The sequence below is a fragment of the Rhinatrema bivittatum genome, chromosome 4 (assembly GCF_901001135.1).
Source record: "Rhinatrema bivittatum chromosome 4, aRhiBiv1.1, whole genome shotgun sequence".
NCBI lineage: Eukaryota > Metazoa > Chordata > Amphibia > Gymnophiona > Rhinatrematidae > Rhinatrema > Rhinatrema bivittatum.
This window is the reverse complement of record NC_042618.1, coordinates 152058576-152086568: the sequence shown is the minus strand read 5'-3', so window position 1 is coordinate 152086568 and position 27993 is coordinate 152058576. Positions and strand designations below refer to the sequence as shown.

General features: G+C 46.7%; 1 protein-coding gene across 1 annotated transcript in view; it reads right to left on the bottom strand.

Moving 5' to 3' along the window:
* HECTD1 (HECT domain E3 ubiquitin protein ligase 1) overlaps positions 1-27993 on the bottom strand; it is a 345856-nt gene that overhangs the window by 158416 nt on the left and 159447 nt on the right. The window contains 3 exon segments of the mRNA XM_029598986.1: positions 8747-8881; positions 11358-11434; positions 26184-26447. Of these exon segments, the coding sequence (XP_029454846.1) occupies positions 8747-8881; positions 11358-11434; positions 26184-26447 (476 nt within the window).

The window sequence follows — 27993 nt, the reverse complement described above, 5'->3', positions numbered from 1 at the left end:
CAAACATTTTGAAATTAGAACGCAATGTAAAGGACACTTTTTGGAAATTTTGTACAAGCCATGGTGTACACTTTTTCAATCTTATTTTATTCAGAAATATTACTGTAAATGCATGGCATCTGCTTAGCTATTCCTGTCCACAAGACCAAAGATATATTCCATCTGTCCATAGGCTATAACCATCTGTAGGATAGTATTCCTTATTTGAAACATTTTTTGTCGTCACTCGTCTTCCTCCACTGTACTTCACCCTACTGGGTAGCTGAGCATACAAGATCTTCTTTTTAAATCAGACCTAGAATCACTCCTATGTCTGACCACAATTCCTCACAATAATCCAAAAGCCAATAACATCAACACAACTATTAACCAAACATCTGGTTTCCTAAGCTTCCATAACCGCTCTGGTTACATCCATCACCCCCTAATTTGGTCAGCAGGAGTGCAAAAAACAAAGTGTACCTCCACAGATTTGTAGGCAGAACTAGGCTTCAAACCAAGAGACCCTGGAAGCTAAGGTGGGAACCTAAGACCTTGAGTCACCACAGGCAGTTGCCCTTTAACATTAAGGGAAGAGACGATACAAAGTAACTGGCACAAATAAAATCCAGTCTCACCAAAATCTTAGGATGACATGGAAGAATTATTTTGTTTTGCTGTGAAATCTTTCTATTAATGCTCGCACCAGTCTGGACCTTGAGTAGTGTGCGCCTGAGATGGGACGAGATGACTCTTGGCCCAATTTACTATCCAGTCGAGTGACTGTAAGCACTGTGGCACCAGATCCACCACCCGTCTGCAGTGGGCCTCCAACTCTGCCCGAATGAGTCAGTCGTCTAGATATGGATGCACTAGCATTCCCCTCCTTCCTGAGGGCTGCTGCCGCCACCACCACCATCACCTTGGTGAAAGTTGTTGGGGCCGTCACCAGCCCGAACGGCATGGCACAAAACTGAAAATGTATGCCAAGGATCTGGAACCGCAGAAACCTCTGATGTTCGGTCCGGATGCCTGCAAGCAGGCCTCAGTCAGATCCAGGGTCACCAAGAACTCCCCATTGTGTATCGCTGCAATAACTGAGCGGAGAGTCTCCATGTGAAAACAAGGGACCTTGAGAGCCAAGTTTACTTTCTTCAAATCCAGAATGGGACAAAAAGTCCCTTCCTTCTTTGGAACCACGAAGTAAATGGAGTAACGTCCCTTCCAGTGCTCCTCCATGGGAACTGGGACAATGGCTCCCAGCATTCGTAGCTGGTCCAGAGTCTGTTGTACCGCCCTTCTCTTTTCTGCAAAGGCATAAGGGGAGATTATGAACAGATCTTGAAGCAAACGAGTAAATTCTAAAGCATAGCCTTGTTTTATCACACTTAAGATCCACTGGTCCATAGTGATCCTGGTCCACTCATAAAAAAGAGTCAATCGACCCCCTATGAGCGGAACGGAGGAGTGGACTGGCTTCACATCATTGTGCTGATCTGGCTCCAGAGCCATCTCTGTTCAGCTTTCGCTCACGAAAGGACTGCTGCCTCCCTGAGGCCTGTTTCTGAACACCTGCCAATGACCTTACTTTACAAAACCGCGTGTTCTCTCAGAAGTGAGCATGCCCAGAAGAGGAATTCCTTGCCCCTCTAGGTCAATCTTCAGGCAACTTGTGAACCTTATTGTTCCCAAGTTGCTTTATCAGCTCCTCAAACTTCTCCAAAAAGAGCTTCCCCTTGAAAGGTAGCGCTCCTAATTGAAACTTGGACGACACATCAACCGACCTGTTCCTTAATCACAGCAGCCTCCTTGCCAAGACCGCCACACACGCAACCGGAATAGTCTTCTTACTTACAGCTGACACTGTAGCATCCATCTTCGGAACTCGCAAGAGCTCCAGAGTGTCCTCGGGCAAAGGTACAACTTATCCATCGCCTGGTGCACCTTCAGGCCGGTTTCTAGAGTATCCCACTCCATGACCACCAACTTCTTGACGGACTTGTGAAAAGAAAACGCCTTCACTGGGCCCCGTAAGCCAGCCATGACCAGGCCCACATCCTCCTGATCGGACTCTTCTTCTGGAAGCTTTATTCCTAATTTCCCCAAAACATGGAGGATCAGGGGCCCCTAACTCCTCCCTGTGGAATAAACGCACCACCTTCGGATCATCGCCGTCCACAAGGGGGCCCTTCTTCCACCTGTTCCTCTTTGGAATCCTGACCCCAAGGGGAGGATCCACCTGAGGAGGAACAGAACCAGCCGGAACACAGATATCAGAATCCTCTGAAAGATTGTCCAGTGCGGCATGCTATGAGGGCCCCCGAAGGGTTTACCAAACCCTGGCAGCCCTTGGCCTCACTGTGGTTCTGGATTTCTTCCTGGGCCGAGACTCAGAAGAAGCTTCACGCTTGGGTCCCTATCGTCCCACGGCGACAGGGACCCAAGCGGATACAAAATTCATCGAAAAAGAGGCAGAACTATCCAAATCCTCCCCCAGGAAGTCATCTGCCTGCCCCCCCCCCCCCCCCGAGCCTGCACAGGGCTCAAATCGGCTGGGGACAGTGAAGGAGGAAACTCCCCCCTCTCCCCGGCTTCAGTAGCAGCGGTGAATGTGGCCAAGATGGTCGCTGTTATCGCACTGATGGGGAATGGGTCAGAAGCTTCCCGTGGCACCTGCAGCAGTCCTCCCGACTCGCGGTGCCACTCGGACCCCACCCCCCTGGACAAGCCCAAACTGCCCTCTCCCTCCGGAGAGGCAGCAGGAGCAGCAGCCGTTTCACACAAGTCTCGCACACGAATCACCATAGCATACACATTTAGTGCCACGCGGCATGCTTTCAAAGTGGCTGCCCGCAGGAGACTGATGCCGAAGGAAAAAGGATTAAGGGGGCTGAGTCTTCACACCAAGCCCCGCTCACTGTGAGCTGCACACTACAGTCGAAAGGGAGAGCTTCTCTCTCCCCTAAAATCTTTCTTTGTTTCTTATTTATTTATTTAAGTTTAACCAAATCAGCAAAGAAAGAAAAAGGCAAAAGGCACACTTCCCTGTGCTGAAGAGTAGCAGCAGGCTCCTTTGTTCCTCCTGGATAAGAGGGAGCTGGAACCACCAGTTTTCAACCCCCCCCTCCCCCCCCCCGGTGACTAAGGACCAAGCAAGCTAAAGATCCTCAACCCCCTGCTCGTCCACCTCAAGACCAGGAGGGATAGCCCCACCAGGGCCTGCCAACTTCCTGGGAAGAATCACCAATACTTTCTTCTTCTTAGTTGGTTGTTTTTTGGTTTTTTTTAACACTAAGTCCAGACTGCAGGTTTTGCCCATCTACCATCTGCTGGAGACAGAGAAATACTGAGGGGCTGCAGGTGGCATACTAGGTTATATGGCAGTGTCAGTAAAACTTTCTCTGTCTCCATCTGCTGGAAGAGAGGCAAAACCCAGGAGTCTGGACCGATCTGCATACGTATAGGGAAATATTGGGGTTTTTTGGGTTGTTTTTTGTTTTTTTAATAAGCATCCAAGAGTTACCTTCAAAACACAAAAAGGATAACAACGTTGTCAATAAAGAGGGAACATATTTTTGTTGACTGAACCCCCATTTTAAGGTTTTCACTTTTTTCCCCTTTATTTTTAAAAGAAATACAAAGATGATCGGCCCTGGAGGACAGAGAATGAAGTTGGATTCTAACTCTCAAGAGAAACCCTGGAGGATTGACTGACCAAACTACTTTCATGTCGGCAGTGTGTATCTGAACAACAATGGAATGTCAATGTGTAGACTGAACTCCATATAGCAGCCTTGCAAATATCTGGAAACGAGGTCAATCATAGATGGGTCACAGATGCTGCCATGTTTAATTATGAAATTCTGCTGGGAAAAGCAGACTATACAGATTTAAATAAATACATCCTGTAGAAGTTAGCAGATGGGCTCTTCCATCAACTACTTGAAGGCATCAAGGAAATAAAAAGCCAAGTGATGTTGTGCTGAGCTCATTCTCCACTTCCAAATTAAAGAGAAAAGTGTTGGTTATTCTCTGTATTAAAGATGAAAAAGAGAGGTTCTCTGGAGAGAGGATGGGTCTGTTAGGAGAATATTGATGTAAAGGATTAGCCTAGTGGTTAGAGCAGCAGGCTAAGAGCCAGGGAAGCCAAGGTTCAAATGTCACTGCTGCTCCTTGTGACCTTGGGCAAGTCATTTCATCCTCCATTGCTTCAGGTACAAACAGATTGTGAACCCTCTAGGGACAGGGCAGCACCTGAATGCAATCCAGTCTGAAGTGTCTGAAAGGCGGAATATAAATTGAATAAATAAATAAATGAATGAATATTACCATATCCTATAAAGCAGGAACTCAAGACTCTTCAGACCTATGAGATTAAAACAGGATCTGCAGTCTGAGAAGACACCCTGAAGCCATACTATCAATAGACTTCTCAGATGACTTTGATCTTAAACAAACTTATTTGTTAAAGCTGCTCCTCAATCTTTGTTATTGTTGGCTGGGATGTACAGCCACTGAGGAAGGAATACACCAATTCTTGTTTCTAAACTTCCACCTATTGAAAGACCTCTGCTTCTGAAGTTTAACTTATGTGAAATAAAAAATTAGTTCTGGATATTGAAGTGTTCTGAAATATTGTCCAAGATACCATGTTTGATATTGAGACTATTAAACATAAGATATGAATGTGGTGTTGCGTCTGAGGTGGACCCTTGGGCCGAGGTGTGGTTGACGCAACCTGTAGGTAGGGACCTACGGGTCCCCACCGTTGGCAGGCGGCGTGGGCTGATAAGCAGAGGCCGCTGGAGTTTCACCTATACCAGCCCTCGTTCCCCGTGGGTTGAGCCTTTGGGTGCTGGGGCTGGCAGGATTTAGGTGGGCCTCGAGGTTGGTTCGTGAAGTAAGGTGATTCAGCCCAGAGACAGCAGTTGATAGGTGGCGTAAGTCCTACCCTGGACTGGGTTCGGTACGGGAACTCAGGCACCAATGGATCAGGAGGTAACTGGAGGCGCCTGAGCAAAGGAAGGCCGAAGCCTTGTAAGTCTATGTCCAGGAAGTAGGCTAGAGGAGGCGTCACTGACAGGCTAGAGCCAAGGCTGGCGACAAGCGGAGGTCATGGCAAGTAATGAAGAACTCTGGACAAGGAGTAATCTGTAGCGTAGTCTATCAAGGCAATGGTCAGGGCACGGAGAAGGCAGGCGTAGTCGATCAAGGCAATGGTCAGGGCACGGAGAAGGCAGGCATAATCGATCCAAGGCAACGGTCAGGGCACGGAGAAGGCAGGCGTAGTCAATCAAGGCAATGGTCAGGGCACGGAGAAGGCAGGCATAGTCAATCAAGGCAATGGTCAGGGCATGGAGAAAGCAGGCATAGTCAATCAAGGCAATGGTCAGGGCAAGGAAAAGGCAGGCATGGTCAAATGTAGCAAAGGTCCAGGTTTGGAGATAAGCTGAAGAGTAGTCAAACAAAGCCGAGTCGAAATCCAGAGAGTCAGTCCAACATATAGACAGGGCAGGAACAAGAAAGACTGGAACTGGGAACCACAGGAAACAGGAACACAACGTAGAGACGATTCTCTATCAGCAATGAGTACTTGGAGTATGAGGAGACCTGTTGCAAAGGTAACGATATGGAGCGAGGCCTGAGCTTACATACGCTGAAGAGTCTGACATCAGCATCCAGGGCCGCGGCCAGGTTCCCACCGCGAGCCCTTTAAAAGAATCAGCGATGCGCGCGTGCCTGGGGGGGGGGGTGCAGCGCCGATGGCGGCGTCTCTCCGCGGGCCAGGCGGAGAGGCCCGACGAGCTGGTACAACTTGGCTGGCAACACTGGGGACCATGGCAGAGCCGGAGACACTGGAGGCGACCCAAGGTCAGAGCTGGCGGCCCACTGCCGCAAGTGAAGAGGAACCAGGAGCTGGAGTCCGTACAAGAAGGTGAGAGAGCCGCGCCACAGGCAGCACTCGTAACATGTGGTGATTTGTCATCAGTGTTTTATGATAGAGTTTTGAATTGCTCAATCAGGTGAGGAAGGATCTGATAACTTGACTGTTCCTGTGCCAGTACAAAATATAGCACTTATATAAGCAATCTTGAAATAGAATGAAAGACCTTTTTTTCTAAGATTATGATCAAACTGTGAGCTTCTAAGGTGGATTTTACTGTGTGCATGCTAAAATAGCATTCTGAAATGACGAATCCTTGAACTCAATGTCATCAAAATACGAAAAAACAAAATTCTGTTCTCCAAGATTGGCTATGAGAGTTCTCAGTTCTTTCACTAAGTAATAGGATCTGACAGTAGGCCAATGTTACTATGATAATGCTTTTGTATAATTGCATATCTGCTTTTGATAGAATTTTGTTATGGCTGCCTACTCCTCAACTGAGACACAAAAGACTGTCTTCTGATCTGACGGCATGTATTAAGTTAACAGTATATCAAAAACCACTAAGCTATCTACTGGGAAACATTTCTTACTACTTTAATTATTAATAAAAAAAATTTATTTTTTCATTATTTTTATTTAATTTAGTGAAGCTCTCTACAAACTTTCTTTGACACAAAAGCTATCATCATGCAATGAAAACAGATTTAATTATATCCATGATTGTGACGGCTGTTCGAAAACTCCGACAGTACAGTAACCGTAATCTTTTTATTTTGATCCTGGTACTTAACATGCCTCTTCTATACTGCCATCATTGGTCAAAAACCTTTTGACATGGGTTCTTCTTTAAAGCAGTCAAACTGGACCTTATCATTGTTTTATTTTATATTTTTTAAATTGCATACAAACTAGCTAAAATGGTAACACAGTCTAGTTTATCATGACGCTTTACCATATAGTCTGTTTCCAGTCACTGTATTCATAATTTACTATTATTTGCATTTAATACAATACTTATCTCTAAACCATCTTTACGCCAAAATGGCCATGATTCACTCTCCTCTGAGTGCTTCAGGGCATACACTTAAAGATAATGTTAAGAAAGCACTTGAGCAGAGTCCACTTCCTAGCAGCCATTTTCCATCTTGACCAGCCTATTCTGGAACTTCGCTCCAGTTATCCTATCCTCACTGGGCAGGATATATTTGACATGGATGGAGATACAGGGAAGAAACGTAAGATGGGCAAAGACAATGGCTTTCCTCATTTTGATATTGTTGATGCTATTTTTTATTTTTTTTTTAATTTTGGCCTTGATATTAATATTTAAGTTACAGTAAAAAATTTAATTTGAACACCATCAAGGACTCCATGTGGTCAGTTTTTCAGGTGTCCTGACTGAATGGATGGATCTGGGGGGTGAATGCCACCTAACACTTTTGCTGATTCCTTCATCCCAGTTTCTTTTTTGGGTCTTGCTGCACTTTTAGAACCTCATCCAGTTTTTGTATTTCCTAGTGACTGTGCCAGGGGCCCAGAAAGATTTTCTTCTCTGCCCCCTCCCCGCACCCATAGCACCCCTGGTAGATAATAACTGCTACAAATGTAAAAACTTAAATAGATTTTCACTAGCTCACCCTGTCCTCAGTTTCACACTTTATCTAAAAAAGGTCAACCAGAAAAGATCTGATGAAGCAAGCAAAGTTCTCCATAAGAACATAAGAAAATGCCATACTGGGTCAGACCAAGGGTCCATCAAGCCCAGCATCCTGCTTCCAACCGTGGCCAATCCAGGCCACAAGAACCTGGCAAGTACCCAAAAACTAAGTCTATTCCATGTTACAATTGCTAATAGCAGTGGCTATTCTCTAGGTGAACTTAATAGCAGGTAATGGACTTCTCCTCCAAGAACTTATCCAATCCTTTTTTAAACACAGCTATACTAACTGCACTAACCACATCCTCTGGCAACAAATTCCAGAGTTTAATTGTGCGTTGAGTAAAAAAGAACTTTCTCCGATTAGTTTTAAATGTGCCCCATGCTAACTTCATGGAGTGCCCCCTAGTCTTTATACTATCCGAAAGAGTAAATAACCGATTCACATCTACCCGTTCTAGACCTCTCATGATTTTAAACACCTCTAACATATCCCCCCTCAGTCGTCTCTTCTCCAAGCTGAAAAGTCCTAACCTCTTTAGTCTTTCCTCATAGGGGAGTTGTTCCATTCCCCTTATCATTTTGGTAGCCCTTCTCTGTACCTTCTCCATCGCAATTATATCTTTTTTGAGATGCGGCGACCAGAATTGTACACAGTATTCAAGGTGCGGTCTCACCATGGAGCGATACAGAGGCATTATGACATTTTCCGTTTTATTCACCATTCCCTTTCTAGTAATTCCCAACATTCTGTTTGCTTTTTTGACTGCCGAAGCACACTGAACCGACGATTTCAATGTGTTATCCACTATGACACCTAGATCTCTTTCTTGCGTTGTAGCACCTAATGTGGAACCCAACATTGTGTAATTATAGCATGGGTTATTTTTCCCTATATGCATCACCTTGCACGTATCCACATTAAATTTCATCTGCCATTTGGATGCCCAATTTTCCAGTCTCACAAGGTCTTCCTGCAATTTATCACAATCTGCTTGTGATTTAACTACTCTGAACAATTTTGTGTCATCTGCAAATTTGATTATCTCACTTGCTGCAAATGTATCAAGTTAGTTCAGCAAAAGTTATCATTTACACCTTGGTTTGTTGACCTTTACTTCTGTGAATACAAGTGGAGTAGGCAGTTTGAGGCAAAACGCAAAATCAAAGGGACACGGCATCTCAAACTCTCTGGTCACAGTCTCAAAGTCCATACTTGCCTGCCTATTTGTATGAAGTTCCCAAGCTGATTCCAACTGGGTTGCAATGTTCCTCAGTGTTACAACTACTCCTCGTGGCATACTTTCCACTGCTTTAAAGTGATCATCATAGAGATCTCGTGCCATAGTTCGTACCTATTAAAAAAGGGGGAAAATACTCTTATTTATCATAAACTCATCTCCTCTCCACAAATGCTCAAATAACTTACATAGTACCTAATTATAAAAAAATATTATTTAGTAGTTAATTTTACAAGATTAAACTAGCCATCTTCACGTCATCTTAATTTTCTCCACTGATTTATAGAACGCTTAGGATCAGAAGCCTGCTGTTACCATTTATTACATGAATTGATACCATTCAAGACTCACTCTTTATTATTAAATTCAGAAAGTGCCCGTTAATTCTGAACACATTACTTAACATATTTTGCACAAATAGGAGCACAACTTAAGGTCAGATAGCTCATAAAATATCACAAAGGATATCCTAATGGCTAGTGGAAACAGGAATGTTATTAGCAGTCTGGCACATCACATCATGAGTCTAGTAACAGACAGTGTTTGTATGATAGATATACCTTAAGAAACTTCTGACTGGAAATGCTTTGATCATACATGCAATTCTGAATTTGGCGATTAGCAGGACAGTCAAGGTGGATAAAATACAATTTTAAAACCAGAGAATTCCTTGCATTTCCTCATCTTGCCATTCTAACTGCATGAACTTCAGCAACTTCCCTGTGCTCATGCTCTTTACCTCTGCTTTAATCTTCCTTCATTTATGTTCTTTAAGGCACATACTGCTCAACCTTCACCTCCCATGACTTTATAATGCTGTGTATATACTGATAGTGTCTTATAGCACCCTACTAATGCCTATAAAACATCCCAGCTTAAGTATCTCTGGTCAATTCAACCTAACTACCTACCCTCCATTGCCTCAGGTACAAACTTACGGGCCGATACAGTACAGTGCGCTCCGGTGGATAAACTAAATCCATTTTCCGAACCCGTGGCTGTCAGCAGGTTTGAGAACCAATGCCGGCAAAATTGAGTGTCGGCTGTCAAACTCGCTGACAGCCGCCGCTCCTGTCAAAAAAAGAGGCGCTAGGGACATGCCTAATTTAGGGATGGGCCCTAATTTGCATAGGCCACCCCCTCCCGGAGCGCACTGTTAGCCCAAGTTTGGACGCGCATTTTCGATGCGCTAGCTTTACCCCTTATACGGTAAGGGGTAATAGCGCATCAAAACAACACGTCCAACCCCCCCAAAACTAAGAGCGCCCACAACATGCAAATGCATGTTGATGGCCCTATTAGTTATTCCCGCATGATCCAGAAAGCAAAATGTGCAGCCAAGCCGCACATTTTACTTTCAGAAATTAACGCCTGCCAAAGGCTGGCATTAATTTCTGCTGGCACCGGGGAAATGTACAGAAAAGCAGAAAAAACTGCTTTTTGTACACCCTCTGACTTAATATCATAGTGATATTAAGTCGGAGGCCCCAAAAATAATTAAAATAATTAAAATAATTAAAATAATAAATAATAAAAATAATTAAAATAATTAAAATAATTAAAATAATTAAAAATAATATCATAGTGATATTAAGTCGGAGGCCCCAAAAATAATTAAAATAAAAAAAAATTGAAAAAAAAATGTTAAATCGGCCCGTGGCTCGGAAGAAGGACGCTCAATTTTGCCGGCGCCCGTTTTCCGAACCCGTGGCTGTCAGCAGGTTTGAGAACAGACGCTGGCAAAATTGAACACTGGCTGTCAAACTCGCTGACAGCCGCCGCTCCTGTCAAAAAAAGAGGCGCTAGGGACACTAGCGCATCCCTAGGATGCGCTAGTGTCCCTAGCGCCTCTTTTTACTGCGGGCCCTAATTTGCATAGGCCACCCTCCTGAATCGCGCGGCCAGGAGAGTTGGCGCTCACCGGCTCTCCTGCGCGTTTTTCTATATCGGCCTATTAGATTGTAAGCCCTCTGAGGATAGGGAAATACCTACAGTACCTGAATGTAATTCGCTTTCAAGTGCTGAAAAATGTGCGAAAAGCTGAATATAAAGCAAATCTAAATTACTACAGTGGAAAACGCTATTCACAAAGGGAAAGATGAAAGTGATGCAAAATCCACTTCATGTAAAACCTGCTCAGGAATCAGCAAATTGAAAAAGATGGAAAAAATACAAAATGAAAACTAATATACACTACTTTCATCAGTGGGTGCATATTAGTTCATGTCTGCCCATAAAAAACATCAGGGCCACAATGATCAGTTCAATTATAAAGAAAAGGAAGTTTCCAATACAATAATTCATGCTTTTTCTTCTTTGGAGAAAGATCATCACACAGAGATTGAAATAAAAGATATATAATCCAAGCTTTTAAGCACAGATCAGAGACAAACCTGCTCTCTTAAAAGCATAAGCTTTTCTGGTGACAAACTAGAGCTCACTCTATGAAAATATTTGTTCCTGCACTAGTTCATACAAAGCATACTATTTCAGCTGTGCATGGTTGCATCACAACACTAATTTTTCTCACAAGGGATGTAAGAGAGGAGCCTCCAACCAAAGGTATAATTTTTATGATTGTAACACACACCTTCTGCTTTGTTTTCTCTAACTTGGATTTCAGCTTTCGTCCTCTTTTGCCCGTCCACCCTGTCACAAACTCTGATCCTACAAAAGTAACAGGAAAAAAAATATTTCCACATGTTAACATTTTGTACTATATTATCACCAGCTCTGTGCTGCTGAGATGGAGCCTGACCTTTGGACAGCTCCAGAAAGTAAGCCTGCCAAATTCTGGTCCTAAGGCAACACTGGCAAGTTAATCTATAAGTAATAATGGAAATAGGACTAGAGAAGGTGCAACATGCTTTTTTTTTTTTTTTGTTACATGCTGCTGCTGCCTGCTGTTTTTGTCATATATAGGACTGCAGAGACCCACTACAGAAATCTCTCCACTGACTGAATGTGGGCTTGAGGTTCTGGATTTAGTTTATTTACTCATGTTAGCTGGCACAGTGACCAGCGAAGAAAACTAAAACCAAGCAAACTGATCCAATCGAGGTGCTGTGGATTTAGCATTAATATTTCAACTAATATCTACCCCTTAGCATACAGAAGGTTTTTACTTTCAGGCTCATATAAGCCATCTCAAGTATAATGCAATGAATACCTCATTCAGCATTCAAAAAAAAATAATCTGTCTTTCCTGTGTATATTTGTTCTTTTGACTCATGTCTTCATTTTATTAATCTTAGTCTTATCTTTTTTTTTTTTTTTTAATTTTTCTGTTTTTCTTTTCTCTTGCCCCTATCACATATCTTCTGAGCAGGGGGTAAAATGGAGAAATTACTTACCTGATAATTTTGTTTTCCTTGGAGTAAACAGATGGACTCAGGACCAATGGGTTATGCTCCCCTGCCAGTAGATGGAGACAGTCAGAATTCAAAGCTGACGTCACCCTACATACACCCCTGCAGTATTCCCTTCAAAATACACTGTGGACATACTATTGAAAAAACGTGATTAAAATATGATTAAAAATGAATAACCATAACTGTACTCAATTATAAACACTGAACCTAAATAAGAATATAGATGCCCTGACCTAGGGATTGGATGACGGTTTACCTGTAATCTCTTGGAAAAGATAGCCACTCCACAGACAAATCCTTGGTACTGTTCTTGGGCAGCCATGGGCAGTATGCTGACTCCATCTGACTACAATAAGGAAAACAAAATTATCAGGAAAGTAATTTCTCCATTTCCTAGCGTGTAGCCAGATGGAGTCAGGACCAATGGGATGTACAAAAGTTACTCCCGATTGGGGCGGGAGGATGCCATGGTCCGGTTAACACACCCTTGAAAGGCTTAAACCTCTCAGGCCTGATCATCCAGGCAATAGAACCTGGAAAAGGTGTGTAAGGAGGACCACATCGCTGCTCGGCAGATATCGTATTGACGGGAGACAGCAGTCTAGCTTCCGCCCATGAGACCGCCTGAGCCCTAGTGGAATGAGCTTTAACCTGAGAAGTAATGGCTTTCCTGTTTCCACATAGGCTCCCATGACCACCTCCTTAATCCAGCTAGCAATGGTAGCCCGTGAAGCTGGTTCACCCCACTTCCTTCCACCATGAAGGACAAATAGGTGGTCCGTCTTTCGGACTGATTCTGAAATTTCCAGATACTGCACCAAAAGTCTACTAAAATTCAAATGGCGTAGGAAGCAGTATTCTTCTGCGTCCTTGTACTTATTTAGGAATGGCAACAAAATGGATTGATTCAAAGGAAACTCTGAGACTACTTTGGGCAAGAAGGATGGAACGGTACGAAGCTGTAATGCTCCTGGAATCATCCGGAGGAACTGTTCCCGACATGCCAATGCCTGTAGTTCAGAGATGCGACATGCCGAGCATATAGCCACAAGGAACACAGTTTACAAGGTTAATAAATGCAAGGAAAGACTGTGCAGTGGCCGAAAGGAGGGCCCTGCCCAAAAACTCTAATACTAGATTAAGATTCCACAAGGGAACCAGCCACCATAGGGGTGCTTCACCCCTTTCAGAAAACAAGCCATGTCCAGATGAGCCAACAGGCGGGTTCCGTTCACCTTGTCTTTGAAACAGGAGAGAGCCACTATCTGGACCTTCAAGGAGTTAAGGGTCAAACCTTTATTCAAGCCATCCTGCAAAAATTCCAGAATTAGTGGGATTTTGACCACCCGAGGGGGGGACGCCTCATTCCTCGCACCAGGCCTCAAATACTATCCAGACCTGCACATAGCTAGGGATGTAGAGAACTTCCAAGCGCAGAGTAAGGTGGCAATTAGTGCTGTAGAATATCCTTGCTTCATCAGGCGAGCCCTCAAGCACCAGACCGTAAGACAGAATAGAGTCTGATCTTCGTGAAGGACCGGTCCCTGCTGCAGCAGGTCCCTTGGGTGAGAGGAACAGGGAGTCTCCACCAGCAGTATCCGCATGTCCGCATACCATGGATGCCTGGGCCAATCTGGAGCTACTAGTAGGACTAATCCCCAGTGGTTCTCGATTCGGCAAATGACCCTGCCCACCAGGGGCCACGGAGGGAAGGCATATAGCAACTCTTCTTCTGCTCAGGTCTGAATGAGAGCGTCGATCCCCAGGGACCATTGATCTCTTCTGCGTCTGAAGAATCGGGGAACCTTCACATTGTGATATGTGGCCAGCAGGTCGATGGACGGGAGACCCCAGCGATCTATCATCAGCTGAAAGGTTTTGGCTGACAATGCCAACTCTCCTGGATCCAGACTCTCCCTGCTTAGAAAGTCTGCTCTGACATTGCCTTTTCCTGCAATGTGGGAGTCTGAGATCATCTATAGATGTATTTCAACCCATTCCATAAGGAGATCTATCTCCTGTGACACTTGCTGGCTCTTGGTTCCACCCTGGCGGTTGTTGAAGGTTACCGTCGTTGTGTTTGACATTACATGACCCGCTTGACCCTGGAGTTGTTCCAGGTAGTTGATGTTCCAGAGGGCCTCTTCCTCGGTCCAACATCCCTTGTCCATCAGTTCCTGACAGTGAGCTCCCCAGCCCCAGAGGCTCACATCTGTTGTGAGGACCAGCCAATTCGGACAGGAAAGAGGTACACTCCTGCTCAGATGAGCCATCACTAGAGTTGAGAGCATACTCCCATCGGTAAGTGGAGACGAATCGAATAGTCTCGAGACTACGGGTTCCAATGTGACAGTAGTGAGCGTTGAAATGGTCGTATGTGTGCCCTCGCCCACAGCACTACCTCCAGGTTTGCCGACAGCGTGGAGATAGCGCCACACTGTCAGGTGTATCATGCTCATCAACTGACGCACTTGGGACATCAACTTCCTTATCTGCGTGGTCGGAAGGAAGACTGGTTCGACACCAAGCAGGGCAAAGACTCCCAGATATTCCGACTGGGAGGGTTTGAGACTGCTTTTGTCCAGGTTTACAACCCAACCAAGTTCCTGAAGCAAGGAGGTCACTCTGTTGTCACCTGGAGACTCTTCCACAGACTTGGCCTGGATCAACCAGTCGCCCAAGTACGGGTGCACAAGGATTCCCTCTTTTCTCAATGCTGCCACTATGACCACCATAATCTTGGAAAATGTTTTGGGGGCGGTGGCTAGGCCAAAGGGCAGAGCCTGGAACTGATAATTGTGACCCAATACCGCAAAGCATAGGAGATGTTGGTGTTCTTGATGGATTGGAATATGTAGGTAGGCCTTGGCTAGGTGCAGGAAGGTTAAGAACTCTCCCGATTGTAGGGCCATTATCATGGAGCATAGGGTTTCCATGATTCATTCATAGATGTTGGTTGGCGATCTTGAGGTCAGGAATGGGGCGAAAGGAACCTTCCTTCTTGGGTATGATGAAATAGATGGAATAACGTTCCATATTTTCCTGGGGAACAGGTACTGGGATTATAGCCCTCCTGAGGAGCCTTAAAAGAGTAGTCTCCACTGCCTGCTTCTTGTGCTGAGAGTGGAAAGGAGACATTATGAATATATCCCAAGGAGTGCTGTGAAATGGAGTCTCGTATGATCTCTAGTACCCATTTGTACAAAGTGATCTTGACCCACCTCTAGTAGAAGAGGGACAGTCAACCCGCCTATCTCCTCGTTCCGAGGGTGTGTCGGCAAATTTTCATTGGGGGGTTCGGGACGAACCTGAACCCGAGCCTGCCCCTCTCTTAGGCTGTCGACTACGAAAGGACTGAGACCTCCCAAAGGGCCGAGACTTATGAAATGTCGAGTTTCTGTAGGGGCGAAAGCATTGGGAGTCCATCATGGGCAAGGGGCGCTGTAACTGCTTTCTCTTATCTTCTGATAGCCAGGGAACTGCAAATTTGCTGGCCAGCTTTTCCAATTCTCTTCCGAAAAGAAATGATCCTTTAAAGGGCATCATTGTAAGATTTGCCTTGGAGGTTGCATCTGTCTTCTGGCTGCCACCACTGAGGCCAGTTCCTCTGGCCAAAGTAAAGACTACATTCAAGCCCGCGTCAGATAAAAAGGTGGCAGGCTCCATAACAGCTCTGGAATTCACCCCAGAATCATCCTCCTCCTGAGAGATGAGTAGGTACGAACGAGCTTCCAGGGCACAAGGAATAGTTTGTACGGTCATTGCTACTTCGTCAAAGGCCTGTTTAAGGATGGACTCCATCCGTCCATCGTGCGCATCCTTTAAGACCGCTCCTCCCTCCACTGGGATAGTTGCTCACTTAGAGATGGCGCAGACCAGCACATCCACTTTAAGGAAACGTAGACGTTCTCTCACTGCCGGATCCAGTGGGTATAGAGCTTCTAACACTCATCCCCCTTGAAAACTTGCTTCTGGGGCATCCCATTCCAGGTCAATCAACTCCTGGATGGCTTCCAGTACCGGAAAGTAGCAAGAGGTTTTCCGTAGGGAAATAAGAATGGGGTTCTTCTTTGGTTCCATCAGAGAGTCCACCCTAGGAAGTCCCAGCATCTTCAGGGTCTGAGAAACCAGGGCCGGCAATTTGTCTCTATGGAAAAACCATAATACGGTCAGATACAGTTCTAAACCAGGGGGAATTTCCCCATCTTCCAAGGAATCTGTATCATCCTCTTTGTCTGTGCCATCCAGGTCTCTGACAGGAATACCCTTGGTGAGGCGAGGCATGCCTCAAGGTCTGCCGATAAGACTGGGAGAGGGAGGGCTTACCGGTTGAGGTTTCATCCGGACAGGGGTAAGTGAGGTAGCAGACTGCACCTGTACAAAGCTTGAAGGCCCTAGAAAAATTCCACTCAAGAGAAGGCAGCCGGATACTGGGATAGGTGACGCTGAATTTACCTCTCCCATGGATGACCCAGTCCTGGGAGTACTCAGATCAGGGTACTTCCAGTTAAGGCTGCAACTAACCCATCATCTGAATCGGAGAAGCCAGGCTTAGCAAAGTCCGGTGACGCCAACTCTCCCTGGGCTTCCTCACAGTGCTGACAGAAGTTGGAATCCAGGTCAGACTGTGAAGCCCTAATATGACAAGCAGCACAGAAAGAAATTTGCTTAAGTTTATTGGCTGCCAGAGTCATTGGTGGTGTTAACTGTGTGTTCTGTCGGCTCGCATTTAAAATTTTTATGTGCACAGATTTCGGGATCCTGGTGGGGACACAGCAAGGAGCACGCAAATCCCACGCACCCAGCATTACCTGTATTCTGTGCTTAGTAGGTTGTGTGTGTATGTATGCATGCGATGTTATGTGCACTGCGTGTACCAACCTTCTATGGACGGCAATACGGGATGCACAAGGACATGTGCAAGATGGCACCACCGCAACCTACCTCATGGTGTGCCAACCAATCCTAAAGCGGGGTGTAGCCCATCAGGAGGCAGCTCAACCTGCTCAGAAGCCCAATTCCCCTTACAACAATGGGATCGGGAACGACATTGGTATGGTGCACCGAGCTAGGAAACCGGAGGAAGTCTTACCGAAAGCCCTCCAAATATCTGAATCGTGAGGTAAATTTTTTTTTTTTTTTACTTACCTGGGCTCAGTGCCTACCGGCTGAGTACAGAATGAGTACAGAAAGTCTCCGGCTGCGGGGGGGAGGAGATTTGGCCATCACCACCGTGCTCGGCTTCCTGCACCCGCTGCCTTTCAGCTGTTTAAGCAGCAAAGTCCATGCTGGGAACCGGCTACCGGTCCAAGACACACCTCTGAGGGATGTCAGAAATCGCCTCAGGAATTCTCAACTGGGGGAGGGACCTTTAGGTATCACCACAGGAGAGCGGTGCTCAATTTTTTTCTCCAATTTAAATGTAGAATTTCTCCTTCCAAAAATTACAGCAATCCCCATATGGAGAGGTACGTCCACCATCTGCTGGACATGGAGAAATACTGAAGGGCTGAGGTCACTGCAGGGCTGTATCTAGGGTAACGTCAGTTTTGAATTCTAATTCTGTCTCTGTTTGCTGGCAGGGGAGCATAACCCATTGGTCCTGAGTTCATCTGGCTACACACTAGGAAATCCCCTGTTGGTGAATGACTCAGAGGGCTACTGGAGCTACAGCTGAAGCAGGCAATAGAAGTCAGCAGGAACCACATAGTTCAAGCACTTTACTCCCATTCCCTCCCGTGGCCTACTAATTACCAAACCTGGACAGCTGAACAGTGTGCCTCAAAGAGAGCTGATAACCAACAGGCCACAAGAGAATAAGGAGGAGGAGGAGCAAGAAACAGCCACGCTTGAAACAATGCTTCCTGCCTCAACTACCACACCTCCTCTTTTACCTGTTATTGTTACAGTGTAAAAGGAAAGCGGTGTTGATAAGAAAAAGAGCAAGCAAAGAAAAGAAATAGATAGGGAAGTGGGAACAGAGCAAAGATATGACAATAAGGACAGTAAGAGAGCACAGACAGGAAAGCTGGGGGGCAGTAATGGAGGAGAGAAAGCATAGAAAGCAAAGTGACAAAATAGGGAGAAAGAGTAGCACATCACCTGGACCAGGTGGTATACATCCCAGAGTTCTGAAAGAACTAAAAAATGAAATTTCAGACCAAATACAAGTAATTTGTAACCTATCATGAAAATCATCCATTGTACCTGAAGACTGGAAGGTGGCCAGTGTAACCAGATATATATAAAAAGGGCCCCAGAGGTGTTCCGGGAAACTATAGACTGGTGAGCCTGCTTCAATGCCAGAAAAAACTGTGGAAACTATTATAAAGAATAAAATCAAAGAACATATAGATAGACATGATTTAATGGGACACAGCCAGCATGAGTTTTACCCAAGGGAAGTCTTGCCTCACAAATCTGCTACATTTTTTTGAAGGGGTAAATAAGCATGTGGATAAAGGTGAACCGGTAGCTGTGGTGTATTTGGATTTTCGGAAGGCGTTTGACAAAGTCCTGCATGAGAGGCTTCTAAGAAAACTAAAAGGACATGGGATAGGAGATGTCCTTTTGTGGATTGCAAACTGGTTAAAAGACAGGAAACAGAAAGTAGGATTAAATAGTCTGTTTTCACAGTGGAAAAAGGTAAATGGTAGAGTGCCTCAGGGATCTGTACCTGGACCGGTGCTTTGTAATATATTATAAATGATCTGGAAAGACGTACGTTGAGTGAAATGATCAAATTTGCTGAGGACACAAAATTATTCAGAGTAGTTAAATCACAAGTAGATTGTGAAACTGCAGGAGGACCTTACGAGACTGGAAGACTGGGCTCCAATGGCAGATGAAACCATGTGGACAAGTGCAAGATGATGCATATAGGTAAAAATAACCCATGCTGTAGTTACACAATGTTAGGTTCCATTTTAGGAGTTACCACCCAGGAAAAAAAGATAACAAAATTACTTCTTACCTGCTAATTTTCGTTCCTGTAGTACCATGGATCAGTCCAGACGGTGGGTTATGTCTCCTGTCCAGCAGATGTAGTCAGAACAAAGCTCTGAGGGTGCTGCCCTATAAGCCAGTGCACCCTCAGTATCCTCTCAGTATATAGAATATCAAAGCCTATGTCCCAATAAACGAGATAATGATGAATCAAGCTCTAAAAACCCCGAAAGAAGGGTTGCAACACAACTGCTTTCAACTGTAACTGATAGCAAACCAAACTGAAAAACCAACTTGCAAAGGAACTGTGGAGCGAAGCCTCATAGAAATGAAATGAAACATAGAAATGACGGCAGAAGAAGACCGAACGGCCCATCCAGTCTGTCCAGCAAGCTACGCACTTTATCCTTTTTTTTATTTTTTTTATTTATTTTTTTATCTTTTACTCTCTCCCACCTGTTACTATTGGCTTCCAGTACCCTCCAGCCCTAATTCCCCTCCACCCCACCACCAATATAGAGAGCAGCGCCGGATCTGCATCCAAGTGAACATCCAGCTCAATTAGGGGTAGCAACCGCTGCAATAAGCAGGCCACACCCCTGCCCCATACTCTTACCCACCCCTGTTTTTTTTTTTTTGTTTTTTTTGGAGATGGCAGCCCTCCATCCTTCTGCTCCGTGAAGGTGGAACACCAACCACTGGCATCCCACTCCGTGAATGCCTCTGTGGCTACTGCCGCTCCGTGCAGTGTTTTGCTGCCTCCTCTTTATTCACGTCCTCTAAACTTGATGGATCCACAGTGTTTATCCCATGCCCCTTTGAAGTCCTTCACAGTTTTAGACTTCACCACTTCTTCCGGAAGGGCATTCCAGGCATCCACCACCCGCCTCTGAATATAGACATAGAATAAGTACTGACAGAGAACTTAGTTTGAGCAGGGCACCCCCAAATCCCCAATTTTCCTGAGGGAGGACGTCTGGACTGATCCAGGAATGAAAATTAGCAGGTAAGAAGTAATTTTCTTTTCCCTGTACGTACCAGGATCAGTCCAGACAGTGGGATGTACCAAAGCGTCCCTAAAGAGGGTGGGCCCCTAAGAGCCCTGCTCGGACTACACTGTCCCCAAGGTAGCTAGAGGACGGCGATTGGAGCTGTAGTTGGTAGTGGCGCGTGAAAGTATGCAGAGACTTACAGGTTGCTGCTCTGCAGATCTCCTGGATGGAGACAGATTGACATTCTGCCCAGGACGCAGCTTGCGAACTGAGAGTGAGCCTTGACCCCCAACGGTGGCTCCTTACCCGCTCCTATATAGGATGACACGATGGCTTCCTTGAGCCAGCGAGCAACTGTGGTCTTCGTGGCCTTATGTTTCTTCCGTGGTCCCGACCAGAGGACGAAGAGATGATCGGAGAGACGGAAATCATTGGTGACTTCCAGGTAGCGAAGCAGTGTGCGCTTTACATCAAGTTTTCGAAGATCCCGCGAGTCCTCTGTGGAGAAGGAGGGCAACTATCGTCTGATTCAAGCGAAAGGCTGACACCACCTTTGGTAGGAAGGAAGGGACCGTGCGTATTGACACCGCAGAGTCAGTGAAATGGAGGTAGGGTTCTCTGCAAGACAACGCTTGCAGCTCAGAGACTCGGCGTGCAGAGCAGATGGCCACGAGGAACACGGTCTTGAGAGTAAGATCCTTGCGAGTGGAAGAACCCAGCGGCTCAAAGGGAGGTCCCGCCAGGGAGCGGAGAACCAGATTGAGACTCCAGGAAGGGCAAGGAGACTGAATCGGAGGCTTCAAGTGCTTGACCCCCCACAGGAAACGGACTGTGTCTGGATGAGAAGCCAAGGATCTGTATTCCAGTGAGCGGATCAGGGATCCCAGGGCCGCCACCTGAACCCGTATAGAATTATAGGCTAAACCTTTGTCCAAGCCTTCCTACAGGAACTGGAGTACCTGAGACACCGAAGCCGCCCGTGGGCTTGTAGAATGCGCGATGCACCAAGACTCGAAGACGTGCCAGACACGCACATAAGTGACTGAGGTGGATGTTTTTCTCGCTTTAAGAAGGGTCGCGACTACCGAGTCCGGGTAGCTCCGGCGCTGGAGGCGCCGCCTTTCAAAAGCCATGCCGCAAGACAGAAGCGTTCTGCCTGGTCAAAAAATACAGGGCCTTGGTGCAGGAGTCGTGGTAGATGGCCCAGGTGTAACGGCCCATCCACCGCCAGGTTAAACAGGTTCGCGTACCACGGCCGGCGCGGCCACTCCGGAGCCACGAGAACGACTGGGCCTTGGTGTCTCTCTATTCTTCGAAGTACGTTGCCCACCAGAGGCCAGGGTGGGAATACGTAGAGCAGGAGGTGAGGAGGCCAAGGGAGTACCAGCGCGTCCACTCCTTCTGCGCCGTGCTCCCTTCTGTGACTGAAGAATCACGGCGCCTTGGCGTTGCGAGCTGTGGCCATGAGATCCAGGTGGGGAGTCCCCCAGCGACGAATGAGGAGTCGCATCGCTTCCTCGGAGAGTTCCCACTCTCCTGGGTCCAGATGTTGTTGGCTCAGAAAGTCTGCCTGGATATTGTCTCCCCTGTGCCAGCGAGAGCAGGTCCATCCACCACCGGAAGCTGTCCCTGGCGTACTGAGGGAGAGGCAGAACCAGCTGAAAGTCCTGGGACACCGGTTTCCAGCGGGAAAGAAGCGCCCTTTGTAAGGGACGCAGGTGAGCGAAGGCCCAGGGTACAAGATCGATGGTGGAAGCCATTGAGCCGAGGAGCTGCAGGTAATCCCAGGCCGTGGGAGCTGTTAGTGCGGAGAAGCGATGTACCTGCTCTCGAATGGATTGTGCCCGATCCGGACACAGGAAGACCTTGCCCTTGACAGTGTTGAAGCGTGCCCCCAGAAAATCCAGGCTCTGTGATGGGAGCAGGGTGCTCTTAGAGAAGTTGATCACCCAACCCAGGGATTGAAGGAGGTGCACCACGCGAGCTACCGCTGCATGACCATGAGCGAGAGACTTGGCAAGTATGAGCCAATCGTCCAGGTACGGATGAACCAGAATTCCTTCTCGATGTAAGGCGGCCGCCACTGCCACCATTACCTTGGAAAATGTCCTGGGGGCGGTCGCAAGACCAAACGGAAGCGCTTGGAATTGAAAATATTGACCCAGGATCTTGAATCGTAGGAACCTCTGGTGCTCCGGGAGAATGAGAATGTGTAAGTAAGCTTCCGTCAGATCCAGCGATGCAAGGAATTCCTCCTTGTGAACTGACGCTATTACGGACCGTAGCATCTCCATGTGGAAGTGAAGGACCCTGAGGGACTTGTTGACCACCTTGAGATCCAGGATCGGTGAAACGAGCCGTCTTTCTTGGGGATCACAAAATAGATTGAATAGTGACCGGAGCCCACCTCCTCTGGTGGGACTGGTATAATGGTCCCCAGAGCTAGAAGTCTGTCGAGGGTCTGGCAAACCGCGAGCTGCTTGTTTGGGGAGCCGCAGGGGGAGAAAACGAACCTGTCTCTCGGCGGTCTTACAAATTCCAATGCGTAGCCTCGTCTTAAGATGTCCAAGATCCACTGATCCGAGGTGATGTGAGCCCACTCCTCGTAGAAGAGGGCAATATGACCCCCTATTCTGGGGACCGAGGAGCAGGACGCTCTGGCATCATTGGATGGACTTGTGGGGAGCACCTTGGGCCACCCCGTCCCTGGTCTGCGGCCGCGAAAGGACCGGGTCCACGACTGTGACCTGGTAGAGGGGCTCCGGGGTGTTGTCTGTCTAGTGGCGCGGGATCTGCACTGCGTCCGAAAACGACTTCTGGAAGGGTAAAAAAGACCGGGAGCCCGAAGATCTAGGTCTGTCCTCGGGGAGGCGATGCACCGCGTTTTCCCCTAGAAGCTAGATGATCTGGTCCAGATCCTCCCCGAAGAGGAACTTGCCTTTAAACGGCAGGGATCCCAACCGCGCCTTGGATGAAGAGTCCGCCGACCAATTTCGGAGCCACAGTAGCCGTCTTGCTGATACCACAGATATCACTGATCTAGCCAGCACTCTTAGCAGGTCATAAAGAGCATCCGCACCATAGGCGACAACCGCTTCCAAGCGATCCGCCTGGAAGGCTTCCTCAGGTGGTAGGGCCTGCAAATTCAGAAGCTGTTGAACCCAGCAAAGACCTGCCCGCTGTGCAAGGGAACTGCAGATAGCCGCTCAGATCCCGAGGGCGGAGACCTTGAACACCCTCTTAAGGTAGACCTCCAGTTTTCGGTCCTGCAGGTCCTGCAGTGCTGTGCCCCCAGTTACTGGGATAGTCGTACGCTTCGTGACCGCCGAGACTGCCGAGTCCACCGTAGGGACCTTGAGAATGTCCAGCAACTCCACCGGGAGGAGATAGAGCTTGTCCATCGCCCTGACGACTTTCAGAGAGGATTCAGGCATGTCCCATTCCCTGGAAATTAATTGCATAAATGTGGGATGGTTCGGAAAAGCTCTCGCCAAGGGACGGAGCCCTGCTAGGACCGGATCACCCTTCTTCCCGGACGTGGAAGGTACTGGCACTTCTTGTGGTGTGTCGAGGTCTAGTTCCTGAATTATGTGAGGGATGAGGTCATCGAGTTCTTCCCGTTGGAAGATGCGCAAAACCCTAGGGTCATCACCTTCTAGCTGGGCTGCAAGGAGTGGATCGTCCTGACCCGGCAGGGGATCAGGAGCTGGTGGGACTCTCCCCCCCCCCCCCCCCCCAGGGGGAGCGCCAGGCCTACCCGGGGGGCCCCTGCTGGAACACCAGGGGTCCCTGCCCCGGTATCCCCCACCCTAGGAACCTTAGGCGGCGGGGGTGCTGAAGCTGGGCCCGGAACATGGCCCAGGCTTGCCATGTAAGCTTGGTGCATCAAAAGCACAAATTCCTTGTTAAAATGGGAGTGTCCCGGAGGAGGCAGAGCAGGAGGGTCCCCAGGCTGCAATCCAGGGGCCAGGGGCTGAACCGGGACAAGAATCGGGGGTTGGTCGCTGAGGGAATCCTCTACATCCTCTCCCTCCGGTACTGAGCCCGCTGCCCCCAAAATGGCCGCTGTTCCCGCCATAGACGGGATCGGGCCCGACTCAGAAACATGAAGGCGCGCAGAGTCGCGCGAGGAGGGCCGTCTCAGCGGCCGCGAGGTGCCCTCCCCCACCAGGGAGGCACCTCGAGCACACCCATTCACGGGAGAGCCGGGACCCCGGCTCCCCGCAAGCAGCACAATGCTGGGATTGCGGCATAATGGCCGCGAATGAAGGCAGAAGAAGGGGGACCGCGAGGGAACCCAAAGCCGCAGGCAGCAGGAATGCGCGTCTGTTGTGCCCCGGCCCTACTATGGAGCAAGTTGCTCAACCTAGTCGGCGATCCCGGGGAATGTGTGTCCCGGGACCGCGGGCCGAATTGCGGCAGGAGGGGAGGGGCTGACCCCGTCAGCAATCACCCCCGGAGAAACAGCCGGTCCACGGACCTGAAAGAGGAAAGCTAAGGAACAAAGTACACAAAAGACTTACCCCCAGTCACACGAGGGAAAGAGAGCTAGAAAGTTAGGCAAACCCCCAGAGCTGGTTGCAAGTTCTGAAGGGGGCAGTGCCTGAGCTGTCTTTTTTTTTTTTTTTTCTTAAAACAGCTTGATTCACCACACAATAATAAGAGAGAATAGAAACAGGGAAGGAAGCAATTTTCCTAAAACCCCAGGGGAGCTAAAGGCTCCCCAACTCCTATCTGCTGGAGTCAGAAGAATACTGAGAGGATACTGAGGGTGCACTGGCTTATAGGGCAGCACCCTCAGAGCTTTGTTCTGACTCCATCTGCTGGACGGGGGACATAACCCATCATCTGGACTAATCCTGGTACGTACAGGGAACTGGATGTCATAGTTAGTATTACCTTGAAATCGTTGGCTCCATGTGTTATGGCGGTCAAAAAAGCAAACAGAATATTAGGAATTATTAGGAAAGGAATTGCAAATAAAACGGAGGATATCATAATGCCTCTGTATTGCTCAATGGTTAGACCGCACCTTGAATGCTGCATGCAATTCTTTTTGACGCTTCTCAAAGATATAGTTGCACTGGAGAAAGTATAGAGAAGGGCAACCAAAATGATAAAGAGCATGGAACAACTCCCCTTAGGAGGAAAGGCTAAAGTGGTTAGGGCTGTTCATCCTGGAGAAGAGATGGTTGAGGGGGGATGTGATAGAGGCCTACAAAATCATGAAAGGACTTGAACAGGTAAATGTGAAAGTTATTAAAACTTGTCTCCATCTGGAGGGGAGGCAAAACCCAGAAGTCTGGACTGATCCGGGTACGTACAGGGAACCATTATTTACTCTTTCTGATAATACAAAGACCAAGGAGCACTCCATGAAGTTAGCAAGTAGCACATTTAAAACAAATTGGAGAAAATTCTTTTTCACTCAATGTACACTTAAGCTCTGGCATTCACTGCCAGAGGATGTGGTTAAGGCAGCTAGTCTAGCTGGGTTTATAAAAGGTTTGGATAAGTTCCTGGAGGAGAAGTCCATAAACTGCTAATAATAAATAGGGAATTACCAATGCTTGTTGCCAGCATTAGTAGCATGGGATCTATTTAATGTATGGGTACTTGAAAGTTGAAGACAGGATACTGGCCTTGATGGACCCTTGGTTTGACCCAGTATGACATATCTTATGTTCTTATGAAAGCAAAGAGGGAAAAGAAAAAGAGCAAAGGGAGACAGCAAGGGTGAGAAGGGGAAGAGGGAGTGGAGAGGAGCAGAGAGAACATGAATGGGAAGGAAAAAGAAGAAAAGCAGAACAAAGAGGGGACTGAGAGTTGGGTCCTGCACCACTGAGGGGAAGAAAAGACAAATAAGCAGACCTCAGACCGGTAAGAAACATTTTCAGGCAGCCCTTTTAATCAGGTAAATGGCTTTTGAAAATAGCCATCCTCATGTCACTACCTTAATATAATTATTTCCAAATATCACTTAGTAGCGAATGCATAATTTTAGCAGAAAAAATATTTTTAGGATGCAGAATTTTTACACATCTAACAACCTATAGAACTTATATGGAATCTGACCTATTTCTCTCTCCCATATACTGCCTTACTTACCTAGAGAGGTTTCAGCTGTAAAGGAATGTTTGGTTCCTCTGTTAGACTCAAACACAAAGCCTGGTAGATCCTCTTTCAGTATCGTAGCTTGCTGACCATCTGAGTTGTGAATAGCAATTTCACCTTCCTTCAGGCAGGTCAGCGACCAATTTCCCACAGTCAGCTTTGCAGGTCCTGGGGCTGACAGAACTGGTTGACTCGAAGTTGATGGTTTTACTTGACTTCGAGCTCTTTGTAATTTCTCTAAAAATTCACTCCTGCTTTCTATTTGAAACAGAAATGAGAGAAACTGTAATCATTCATGCATAATTATTGAATATAAGGTTGATGTTACTCAACAGTTGATGAAATAAAATGTGCTTGCTAGAGGCTACTGTTATATAATGCAACACAAAAACTAAGAAAAAGAGAAGCCAGGGATCAAATCCCATAGATACCATAGATATGACCTTGGGGCACGTCACTTTACCCTCCCCATTGCCTCAGTTATCAACTTAGACTGTGAGCCCTCTGAGGACAAGGAAATACCTACAGTACCTGCATGTAATCCACTCTTAAGTGGCTAAAAGGTGGAATATAAATAAAATAAATTTAAAAAGATTTGTTTGACCTTATAAAGGAAAAAGTATAAAAAAAGACAGTTTTCCCTCCCCTATTCATCTATCATTAGACACAGTCTCCCTATATAAAACAGTACAAACAGTGACATTTTCAGATTTACAATCTTCATATGTTGATGTATTATACATATTTCAAGCTTGCCTGTAAAAATAACAAACATTTTCTACTTTTTCTGCTTGAGAAGGAAAAACTGGTTGCTAATTTTCTTTACTTGAGTTTCGTAGACCAGTCAAGATGTTTGGGTTTTTCTCCTCTACCAGCAGATGGAGACAGAGGAGAAAAGATTTTCTGTACATACGACAGTGTGCGACTTGCAGACACTCAATATAATCTGTAACCACGCTAAAAACAAATCAATTAACCCCTTTATTCTCGAGCAGGTGAAGTAAAACTATTGGTAACTGATTCCAACTGGGAAACCCCCTTCACCAAAAGGAAGTTTAACGCCAAAAGAAGTTCAGGATGGGATTCTGGACTGCTCTGTAAGACTCAAGGAAAGAAAATTAGCAGGTAAGAACCAATTTTTCCTTCCTTATCCCCCAAACTAGTCCAGACAATTGGGATGTACCAAAGCTTCCCTAATCTGGGTGGGAACTCTAAAGATCCACTGCACACACGATCACCAAATACTGCTGTATCTGGAGCTTGAACATCCAGCCTATAATGCTTGGTAAAAATGTGCAAAGACTACCAAGTGGCCGCCTTGCAGATTTCCTGCAGCAACACCAACTGACTTTCAGCCCAAGACACAGCTTGCATCCTAATGGCATAAGCCCAAAGGCCCACTGAAACCTATAGTCCCTTGCTAAGGTAGGCAGAGACTATCACCTTCTTAATCCATCTGGCAACACTGAACACCACAAACAGATGATCTGACTTGCAAAAGCCATCTGTGAACTTCAGGAAAGCCCTACATATATCCAAAACATGAAGCTCCCTGGCATGGATTGAAGAAGATTCCAACCTCTAAAAAGCAAGAATTCCACAGATTGGCTCAAACAGAAAGAAGAAACCATCATCGGTAAAAAGGAGGGTACTGCCCTAATGGAAACCCCATCCTCTGAAAACTGAAGGAAGGGATCCCTGCACAACAAAGCCTGTAGCTCTGAAATACACCTTATTGAGCAAATAGCATCTTTAGGGTTAGGTCCTTCAAAGAGGTCCTTCTCATTGTTTCAAAAGGGGGTTT